Source organism: Macaca fascicularis, chromosome 9 (assembly GCF_037993035.2).
Source record: "Macaca fascicularis isolate 582-1 chromosome 9, T2T-MFA8v1.1".
NCBI classification, from domain to species: Eukaryota; Metazoa; Chordata; class Mammalia; order Primates; family Cercopithecidae; genus Macaca; species Macaca fascicularis.
In genome coordinates, this window is record NC_088383.1 from 58,322,204 (window position 1) to 58,333,719 (window position 11,516).

The following is an 11,516-nucleotide window of genomic DNA, read 5'->3' on the forward strand; positions in this document are numbered from 1 at the left end:
TATATATGGAAGTGAGCTTAGAAAAAAAAGGGTTAAGGCTCAGTTGGACTCTCCGCTGGATGGGTATGAGGTCTTCTATGTCTACAGGGATGCAGGACAAAGCCAGCCTGGGAGATACTTAGGGCTGCAGATTAATGTGTAGCCAAAGGAGGGACCCACTCTGGTAGCAATCCCGCTGTCATCAGAAGCCCCTCCTGCAAGGCAAATGAAGAGGAATTGGCCCGACCAGTCCCCCTGCATCTCGCCCACCTGGCAGGCAGCTGGCCCATGGGCCATGTTAAATTAGTCAGAAGACATTTCTTCCTCACTGCTGAAACCCTGTGTGAAGTCCACACAGCTTCCACGGCAGGAGCTCCCTGGTGAGGAATGCAGCAGCTGGGGGACACTGGCTGACCCAGCTCCAACAGCTGCCAGGGGTTGGGCAGGCAAAGAGACCAGCAATGATGCAGCAGCTGGCTTCCAGAACTGAAGTCCAGTCCCACCCCGCCCTCAAGAGCTTCCCAGTAGAGGCCAGGAGAGCTGAGGAAGGCAGGAAATTGAAACAAGATGGGTGGGATGAGAGTGCAGCCGGGACTCCACGCCCCAGGATCCTCCTATTAACGCTACATGGAAGAGGGATTATTTATAGTGACTGAAACCAGAAGGATGTGCCAAGTGCTCCAGTCCCCATGGGAGACCAGATTCCATCCTGGAGGCAAGCTAGTAAACCTTCCACTTCTGTGGCTCAGGACAGGGTCAGGGGCTCCCAGGAAAGGGAAAGGACTATGCTCTAGCCTCCCAGGATGAACCCTCTTTTTCTATTGGTGCACCTCCCTGCCTTCATTTTGCCCCATATTCTCTTACAAATGGTACAAGCATCTGTTTCTTCCACCAAAGTGCAAAGACCTTTGTTAGGGGTGAATTGTGTCCTCCCAAAATTCATATGTTGAAGCCTTAGCCCCAGGACCTAAGAATGGGACTGTATTTGCAGATAGCGTCTTTAAAGGAGTAATGAAATTAAAATAAACTCATTAAGCTGGGCCCTAATCTAGTATCAATGGTCTTTATAAGAAGAGGAGATGAGAACACAGACACACAGAGGGAAGACCATGTGAAGACACAGGGAGAAGGTGGCATCCGCAAGCCAAGGAGAGAGGCCTCAGGAGAAACCAACCCTGCCAGCACCTTGATCAGATTTCCAGACTCCAAAATGTGACATTTCTGTTGTGTAAGTACCCCAGCCTATGGTACTTTGTTATGACAGTCTAAGCACACTAATCCAGCCCTGTTCACAGCAAGCTTCATTCCAGCACTCTACCTGCCACCTTCAGCGCCAGGAGGTGGGTGGTGTGGTTAGAACTCTGATGGCCACAGGCCCCCACCAAGTCTGAAAGCTTTTCTGGAGGACACAAGCTGTTCAGGTTGTGGGGTCCCTGTGCCTGTGATAAGCCTTCTCAGCAAAGCTGGGTGCCTTAAGTAACATTCTTCTCCTCCCCAGCCCTGGACGTGGCTGCCTTAAACCCAGCAAAGGTGGCACATGTATCCAGGCAACTGTGAGATGGGGCAAGGCAGGAGGGAGGAGAGTGAATGCAGTTAGGGCACCCAGGGGCTGGCAAATGTGAGCCAGTTGGGTGTTCATTTCAATACTAAGAGAGAGGTAGTCCGTTATCTCCCCCTACAGTCATCAGGACCATAGGGCTCAGCAGAGGGAACACCAATGGCAATCAGAGGACAGGACGAGGGGAAGTAGGTGCACCAGTGTCCAGAGGCAGGAGAAAGGGTGCAGGGCCCCCAGGAGCCCAGGCTCTTCCCTCTGGATCTCAGTCTCAATGACAGTCCATGCATGCCTGGCATGTCAGAGGGGCAGGATCCGATGGTGTCACTCGCCCCCTTCTCCACCAGGTAGATGAAGGAGCAGCCAGGCAGGGCAGATCCTCCCTCTCCTGGCCTAGGAAAGATTGCCAAAGTCACTCTGGCCCAAAGAAGAAATTAACTTCTTGTTTTGTGACCCTGTGTTGTGGAGAATTGAGGTGGGAGGTAGACCCATCGTCCCCCTCCCCATTGTACCTCTCTACTTACAGTTCCTGCTTCCTCCAGCTTAAGCCTCATGCAGCAGGCATGTTGTAAAGAAGAAGACAACATTCCTGACCTTGTGCAGTGGAGAGTCCAGTGGGTAAGGCAGTCACTCATTGGGGAAAAGACATGGGAGAATATAACTACAGTGTCACGTGCCACAGAGAAAAGTGCAGGGTTTAAGAAAATCATGGCAAAATCCTGATCTAGACTTCGGAGTCAGGGGAAGGGACTCTGGGGATGTGAGCTTGAGCTGAAGACTCAGTAGAAACTAATAAAATAAAGTTCAAGGCAGCAACAAGGAGCGATCTTCCAAGGAGGGAGCCCCACCTCTGCAAAGGTCGTGAGGCAGGAGGGACCCCTTACAGGCTAGAAATGGAAAGGTCAGTTCATCCTGGTGAACTGTACCCGACTGTGGCCTGACAGACACCCTTGCCAACACATGGTCCTCAGAAGGTATTCCCTACCCCAATCAGGTTCCCCAAGGCCACTTTTTAAAGGAGGAATATAACAAAACTGATAGGGAAGAGACTGTTACAAACAGAGGGACAGGATTCCTGCTGCAGCGAATCCCATGTCTCCAATAAGCACATGCTCTGGGACTTGGTAGTCCTGGGCACCACATGCGCTGAGCACTGGGATGTTCATGGTCCCAGGCCTTCTCAGGTAGCTGAAACGATGAGACACAGAAGCAGCAGCTTGGTGGGGCTCGGTAGAGAGCCAAGGGCTGGGTAGAGAGCCAGAGGCTGGCATCTGACAGAGCCAGGCTGGAAACCTGATTCTGTTAGGTGTGAGCCTCCTGGAGTTTCAGTTTCGTCTGAAAAATGGGAAAATAATGCCTTTCACAGTAAGCATAGGTGCCAATGCAAAAGCACCTTTAAAATACAGATAGAGTTTGCATGCCTTGAGACTGGGGAGGTGGGAGCAATAGAAAGTGTCATGCACACTGTCCTGCGAGTACAGTGGGCTTCGTGGGCCCATGACCTGCAGGCACACAGTACCCCATGCTTGGAAGGCCTCACTCCCCCAGCATGGTTTAGTCTCTGCTGTTACTATCTTGAAATTTTAATACATTTTAACAAGGAGCCTCACATTTTCATTTGACCCTGGATCCCACAAGCGATGTAGCTGGTTATGTTTGTAGATGAATCTCAAATTCCTGTGGATAAAAGTTAAGGTGTCTAACTCCCTTGTTTGTATTTGAATAATGTCATGAAAAGGACTAACACAACTCTGAAAACAGCCTAGGACACCCTTGTAGCTGAATAGGACAACCTGCTCATTGTGAAGTGGGAGATGGCCACTTCCAGGTGCAGGGGAGCAAGGACAGCTAACACAACAAGGCACCAGCCTCATCTGGGATGCAGAGGTGGGCACAGTCCCTTGGTTCTGAGCAGGTGAGGGATGTGTTGGTGGCTCTGTGCCTCCCACTTCCTCTCTGCCTGAAGAAACTGCCCCCACTCACTTCAGGGAGACCAGAGCCTCTAAGTTTATAAGGAATGCAAACTGTCAGTACTGATCAGCAACAGTGAGCTTTCTTATTAAAAGGATAGTCTGAATTCATACAGCTAAATCTCTGAAAGAAATACAATTGTATTACTTAACAGTCTTTGGCACCAGGAGCCAATATTTACTGAGCACTAAGCAGAGGTGATACCAGACCTAGCCCATGAAGACTTATTCACTCACATTAGCCTATCACCTGAAAATAGGTCCATCCAGGATAAAAGTATCACCTTGCTCAATGATACAGGCTAATACCTGCTGGGTACAAACTCGATGCCCTTTATATGTATTTTCTCAATTTATCCTGATACTCTGTTTATTCCCATTTTATAGACAAGAGGACTGACATACAGAGAGGCTAAGCCCTTGTTCAAGCTCACATGGTAAGTGGCAGAGCTGGAATTCGAACCTAGGCCATCTTGCTTCAAAGACAGCTCAGCCAGCACTCAAGCCTACAGATTTGCTATAGTAAATGTATTGTCTGTCAGTTTACTTTCCTGTAAAATGAGACATGGGACCAGGTGACCACTAGGGTCCTGCTCAGTCCCAAAATAGAGAGTTAGAAAAGTGCAGCAGTTAAGAAGCTGTACTTATGCATAAAATGGGTCTGCCAGCCCCTCCCAGCAGGATCGTGGTGAGGAGTCATGAATGAAGCACTTAGAAGAGTGGGTGGCACACAGTGAGTGTCCCACAAGCAGGAGCTCTTTTCATTCCTCAGGGCTGACCCTGGGCACAGCCAGGGCAGACTCTAAAGGATCCTGAATTCCAGCTCTCAAGGCTCCCAAGGGCCCCTGGAAACATGAGAATGCCCTTGATCCCCAGCAGAAGCCAAGCTCTGGGACATCCACTCTGACAGCTCCTGCAATTAGGAAGGTGGTCATGGAGCCTGGGAAGGGAAGGACCACTGGCTGCTGGCTACCCCACAGAGACCACGAGAACTGGCCCTGCCCACGATCCAAGGCAAACTTCTCATTTTTCCAGCCAAGACAGTGACAACCGGGAAAAAGTACATTTCCCGCAGCAAGGATTTCAGGTTTACTGGGAGCCTGGCTGCACTTTATAGCTGGGGGACAGTGGATGGATTTCTTCCCACTGTTATCCAAGTGCCTCCTCCTCAGACTGGGATCTATGGATTAATGCTGGCTCAAATGCCAGCTCTACCACTTCGTACCCAGATCACTCTTGGAAACTTACTTCTGAGAATCAGTTTCCTAATTTTCAAAACAATGGCAACACAGTTTAGTGGTTATCAACAGAGCCCAGAGCCAGGCTTCCTGGGTTCAAATCCCAGCTCCACCACTTATAAGCCTAGTGACTTAAGGCAAGTCCGTTCATGGGCCTGAGCCTCAGTTTCCTCATCTATAAAATGGGGATAATAATAGCATATTTTTCAGAGGTTACTGGTGAGATTAATCAAGTTCATGGTTTTGTTTTTGTTTTTGTTTTTGTTTTAATACTTGGATATATAAACGTGTTGTAGTCATGATTACTTGGAAGTGCTGTTGTGATTAAATGAGATAGGCCCAGATAGGCACCCAGGAAAAGTGACCATCGATACCTGTATTATTACTATTATTCCAGCCAGTACGGCCCGTACTGTCCTGAGGCAGCCGGACAGGGCTCTGGGGAAAAAAGAGGGAAAATTCTTAAGCCACTTACAAGTGGCAGCAGTAAAACCCGAAAGAAAGCCACTAGTGTGGACCAAGAAGTTGTCCTCAAAGAAAGGTGCTGGTGGGAGAGGCGTCGCTGCATCCAGCCGTGGATGCCCCTCTCATCAGGCCTGGTCACTTCAAAAGGCCCATGAGCAAGTCCCCGTTCCCCACCTCCTGGCCAAGGCAGATCCAGCCGCTCCTGACTTGTCTTCGGAGTAACTCTCCAAAGAGAGTGAAAGGGAAGTTGCTGCTCCGAGGAACCTGCCAAGAGTTATGTGTCCTGACTGCCGTGGAAAAAAGGAAAGCGAACGACCAACTTCGGCTGCGCTCCTGCTGCATCTCCCCTCGGGGCCTGCCGCTGGGAAGATCGCGGCTGCTGCGAGAGTGCCCAGCCCCAGGCGAGGTCGGGACGGGGACCGCGCTCCCGGGAGGCGTCCTCTGAACCTTGGGGAGGCGCCGCCGCGCCCGCCAGACCGCGGCGAGCCCACCGGAGCGCGCCGGCTACAGTGACAGCGCAGCCCCCCGCCCACGCCCGGAGGGGCCTCCCCACCAGGCCTGCAGCCCCGGCCTCCCCGGCGCGGCCACCCGGCCCCCACCCTCCCCGCGCCCGCCTGGCCCCGCTGCGCTTACCCGGGGCCGGAGCCCGCGCCAGCAGCGCGGCCGCCGCCAGTGCCAGCAGCCGCATCTCCCCGCCGCCGCCCGGCGCTGTGACGCGGGAGAGCGCCGCCGCCTGGCCCGGCCGCCGCCAGCCCGCCCGGCGCCCGCGCCCGCGCCCGCCCCCGGCCCGCCCCTTGGGCCGCCTGCCACGCAGGGCCGGGGCTGCTGGGTCCCGAGGCCCGCACCGGGCGCGGGAGCAGCCGCGCGATCGGTTAGCTCCAGTATCTGTGGCGTCTCCTTTCACCAGCCCCATTTCCCAGATGAGAACACTGAGGTTCTGCAAGGTGATCGCTGGTGACTCGGAGAACACACTGCTGCAAGGCAACCGGCGGTCCCCTGCCCACAGATGCAGTTATTCCTAAGGGAAGGCGGGATCTGGGAGCCAGGGGGTGGGGTCGCGTCTAGGGAACCTCTGGCCTGAGACTCACCCGCTGGCCCTGGGCCTCCAGCGCTCACTCCACAGGACCCTTCGGAGCCAAGGAGACGCTGAGTGGAGAGAAGCCCCTTCTGCTGCCCTGAAATGGAGGGCGGGGTCCGAGGTGTTGACCCTTGGAAAACTGAGAGGGTCCACACAGACCATCCCATAATATGTGGAAACTGTTAACAGAAGTGCCTGTTTACGGTGCCCTCAGCCAGACCTGGGCTAAAGTGATTTTCCCGATGCTGCTGAACCCCGCCACGGTCAGGCCCTGGGACAGTTCCGTAATCTCCATGTGCCTCAGTTTCCTGCACCTGTACAATAGGAAAATGGGCCCACCCCTCGTGGGGTGTTTAGGAAGACCAAGTGAAACCATTCCCATTAAGGCATTGCCCCAGCACCCGATTCACGAATGTCAGTGACCACTGCTATTGTTACTATAGATAAGGAAGCAGAAGCAGCCACATGAAGGAGACCCAGGTCAGGTCACACGGCCACCGAGCCCCGTCACTCTGAGCCAATGCCTGGTCTCTTTGGCACTGTTCTAAACTTAGGGTCTGAGCCTATCCCATCTCCAAGCAAGAAAAGTGCATGTTAAGTCTATTCTGCGTGTGTCTATCAGGAGAGGTCTTTGTAGAGTTCCAGTAAGGGGTAGCAGCAGCTAGCAGGTGGGCCCTGGTTGGGAGTGGGTCCCTGCAGGAAGAGGAGGAGACAGGGCCCTCATCTCCTTCCTTCTAAGGGAATGAGGAGGTGTGGGTGGCATGGAAAGAGTGTGCAGCCCACTAGTGTGAGCCCTAGGGCATTCCCCAAACGGACCATCCCCTTCAGGAACCCCAGGCCAGTGGGTGCAAAGGCTCTGTGACATCTCTGAACCCCAGGCACTTCCAGAGATCTCTGGGCCCTATGGGATCTTCTATCTGGGAGACTCATCTGTGGACCAGGCCCTGCAGCGACTGAACTGACCATCAAAGCAGCCAGGCTGGAGAAAGCAGCCCCATCTATCATTTGGGTTGGTGGAAGGGCCTGAGGACCTGATAGTGAGTTGGCAACAAAGGTCCTTGGCTGTGATGCCAAGGACAAGAAGTGAGGACTAGAACTGGGGTCAGACGGACTCCTACAGCCCAGGAATGCAAACATTCCTATGAGGCTTCCAGACCGGAGTTTGGAAACCAATTTGCATGCATGAGCAAACAAGCCTCACGTCCCACCACATGATGTCCTAGGCCTCATTTTACAAATTAGTAAATTCAGGCTCAGAGAAGACCAGGGATCCATACAAGGTTCTGTGGGGCACCAAATGTCTGAAATGGGAACTTGGACTCTGACTGCAGACTGTTGACTCAGTCCTGGAGCCTGGGGCAGTGCTTGGCAGACTGAGGAAGGATGTCTGAAGAGGAGCACTGGTTCTGAAAGTGGACCTGTGACCCGCTCTGGCTGGGCAACAGCCTTGGGTCTGGAGCAGCATAACCTCTCGGAATTTCATTTGTCAAGGGAAAGTGACACATGTAAAATGGCATCTTGACATGGCTGTACTAAGAGCAGCTAGAGAAGTGGCAGGGTCATGTTGTGTCCTTGGTAACCTCCCACCTCAACTTGCCAGTCTCAATTTACTCTCCCAGTTGGTGGAAAGCAGAAGGGACCTGTTAGATGTGTAGGCCACCCTTGGAGGAGGCAACGCCTGCTTTGGTCATTGTATATTGCTAAATATCCAACTCTCATTGCAAAACGAAGAAGAAATTCAACCTGCCACCCTTGACTTGCTTCGTCTTTGCCAAAACTGGGTTGTGCCAGAGATTTGAGGCTAGAAAGTGCTTTTCTTGCACTTCTGCTACAGGTAACATTGTGCTGATTTTACAGCTGTGTGCGCTGCTGGTACTTTTTAGCTTCCCATATAATTTAACTGATCATCCTGGTAAAACCTTTGCCGCATGAACACAGGAACAAAGGAATATACTCAGCCCTCATGGGAGACAGAGTCAGTGACCCGGATAAGACTTGGCCTTTCAGCTGTTCTGGACTACATTGGCAAAGGCCTTCCAGATAGTTTTCTTAGCTCTGCTGCCTGCTCACTTATTCACAAGCTTAGGACCATTTGAAAATCCTCCACAGACTTCTTTGTCCATACCTTGGCTCTATCAGGTCTTACTTTGTACTGAATCGGAAGAATAATACAATCCAATTATATTTTTTATTTACCTCGTAAAAAGGCGGGCGTTCAAACCATTCTAAAGTTGATCCAGATTCCTGTGGACACTAAGCTATGTGGAAAGCCTACTCAACTAATCCTGGATTCTACCAATTGCCACTGAAAGAATCTTAGAAATCCAGATTTTCTCAAACAAGTGCGTTCTGCTATCAACTGGCAGGCTGGGGCTTTTCCTCTTTCATTATCCAATTGTTAGAACCTGGGTCAGAGATGGAAGAATACGGCATGGTTTTGTAATGGACCTTATATAGAGCAAATATATCCCTAAACTAAGAACACCAAGCAAAAGCAAACCCCCCTCTTCTAAGGTGTTTAGCAGATTTCCATGTGTTACGTTTTCAGTCTAGATTTCTAAAAGTAATTTTGAATATTTGCTCCTCCCACAAGCATTTTACAGCTAAAAGCAGTCAGCTACATGCTTGAATTGCCACTGAAAGAGAGTTCACTCTAGACAAAAGAGGTTTTCAGCTGTGACTGAGAGAGCAGGGAAAGGATAAGAAAGAGGAAAAATCGTGGTTACAGACAGTGCACCCATCCAATCAGAAACATAGGCCTAAAGCCCCTGGGGCAGAGTTTACATGAAACCTGCAGCACTGTCTTCCCCGGCACAACTGGGGAAGGAGTATGGATATGGAATGCAGTGTTTTTCCCGAAGTGTACGGAAATGTGAAGCTACAGGCCTGACAGGATGTCTAGATAGAAACAGCTTCTAAACAACCTCATTGGTGACCCCAATAGATGGAGGTGATTGTGAGCTGATGCCAAGGGCTCTGCAGGCTGGCTGGATTCAGCAACCTGGATGAGTTCCCAGGAAACGGAAAGACATGGCCCCAGTTTCCTAGAAGGTTCCAGAAGGAGGGGATTGGAATGAGGGAGAGACTAGGAACTGAACAGATGTCTATAAAATTGACCACAAGGAAAACATCTTAGAACTGACCACTGATATACAAGATTAAAATCTCAGTCCATGCCTTCTACTTTCATTGAACATTCAATGAGCGAAAAACAGGCTGAAGAACTGTTCAGAGTAAAAGAGGTTAAAAAGACTTACCAACTAAATGAAATGTATGATCCTAGATCCTTGATGTGAGATCAGGAAAAAAATGCGAAAAAGGACATTATTGGTTTGACTGGCAAATGGACTATATTGTATACTACATACAATACATTTCCTGGCATGATTATGAAAGAGAATGCCTTTACACTTGTTCTTAGGTGATCCACACTGAAGTGTCTGGTGTTAATAGAATGTAAATTACTCTTAAATGGTTCAGCAAAAGTAACAATAAGTTTATCTATAATATGTATTGTATAATATATATATGGAAAGAGAGACAGAGACACAGGGAGAAAGAGGCAAATGGGAAGAGTCGGTAGATCTAGATAAAAAGCATATGGAATTCATTGTACTATTCTCGCAACGTCTGTAAGTTTTCATTTTTTTTCAAAGTAAAACCTAAAAGTAAAAGCTTTTTAGATATCTCAATGTTTTTACATGTATGCTGCTCATAAGCATCATATAATTATTGATCAATATCAATAATTGATCAATATCATACATTGATATCAATTATTGATCAATATCATACATATTACATTATTTCATCTGTTGTAAGGTACTATTAATTTTAAAGTGCTTCCTCCCCATGTCAAAGATGTTACAGTAAATACAGTTCTGATGTTTTATGAATCCAAGCAGAAGACTTAGGCTTCGGGAAATTCCCATTCTGCATTCTTAATAACTTAGAAACAAGGGAATAAGACCTCTGTAAGTCCTCTACAGAGACACAAAGATTCCCAGCTTGGAGCAAGTCTAGACTAAAAGTGTTACAGAAGCAATGGATTGTAACCGAAGTCTAGGATGAGCTAGTCTGACACAGGTGGCAGTTTGATGTCCATGGAAGTAAAGGCATCAAGCTCTATCAGCATGCGACTGCTGTGAGGCTCTGACTCACTTCCCAGCACTTGGCGTGAGAGCCCATCACCCCACAGGAGAATCTGAATGGCATTCAGTTCCATATTCACAGAAGAGGCAAACTGGTTTCACAAACACCCATAGTCACATTAAACTAATGTTGTTAGTTTGAGTTTTATTGCTGTTTGTAATTGTGTTTAATTTACACATTTGGTTTTTGTTTTGCACTTGTAAAGTAACTATAAGCTTAGCTGTTTGTGTTTGTGCTGCTTTATTTCCACATCAATAACTGAAGTCAAGGCAGGCTCCATAGGAATGTTTCTTGGCCTTTCAAAATAATAGTAGTCAAGTTTGCCAAACATTGCTTTAGGAAATTCTCACTCTCTTTTCCCAAGACTGATGGCACCCCGGCTCAGTAGCCCTTGAGGGTGTGCTTGGAAGGGCTGCAGCAAGTCCAGCAGCAGACGGTACATAAATCATCAGGAGTCAGGAGTCATTTGTGAGCCTCTTCACAGGATCCTTGTGCTTGGCCCAGTCTAGGTGTCAGCATGGCCCAGTGCAGAGCAGCAGGTAACACCCCCCCTCCACACACACACACACAAATGTACACACACACGTGCACACATGGGCTCTGGCTCCTGGTACACAGGCTGTGAGCTGTAGACCCGACATTTTCATGAATCTCCTTACTCTGTCTTTTCTACAGCTCAGCACATCCCCTTTGTCCCTGTACCCGGCTCATTTTTCTGTGGGACCTTCTGGTCAGACCTGGTCACAGGGAGGGAAGCATTTGAGGCTGAAAGTAGCACCACATGCCCACACACCTGACTCCTTCTGCAAAACCCTCTGACAGGGGCCCACATCACCCTCTGTGCTCAGGCCAGAGACCACCCTGCGTTTGCCAAAAGTTAGTTGCTTGCTCCCATATGCATTTATGCTGTTACCAGCATTTACATCAACAAATGTGGACAGACTGCTCACCATGTGCTTGTGCCCCTAAGGACCCCGCCTGGGAAGGCTCCCTTACCTGGAACATGGACCTTCCTGAGCCTTTGTGGCTGCTGTCTTCCTGTCTCTGTCTCCTGCTCTTCAGAATCTATATTCAGTTTT

The 11,516-nt window shown here is 49.7% G+C and overlaps 1 protein-coding gene across 9 annotated transcripts in view; it reads right to left on the reverse strand.

Moving 5' to 3' along the window:
* VSTM4 (V-set and transmembrane domain containing 4) overlaps window positions 1-5,932 on the reverse strand; it is a 115,947-nt gene extending 110,015 nt beyond the window's left edge. For all 9 annotated transcript variants that reach the window (XR_012417725.1, XR_012417727.1, XR_012417724.1 and 6 more), the window contains exon 1: window positions 5,841-5,932. Coding sequence is in view for 4 of the 9 variants with exons in the window: in XM_065520708.2 (XP_065376780.1) it covers window positions 5,841-5,895 (55 nt within the window). In the remaining 5 variants the exon portion in view is untranslated. The remainder of the gene's footprint in view (window positions 1-5,840) is intronic.
* Window positions 5,933-11,516: the final 5,584 nt, after the last annotated feature.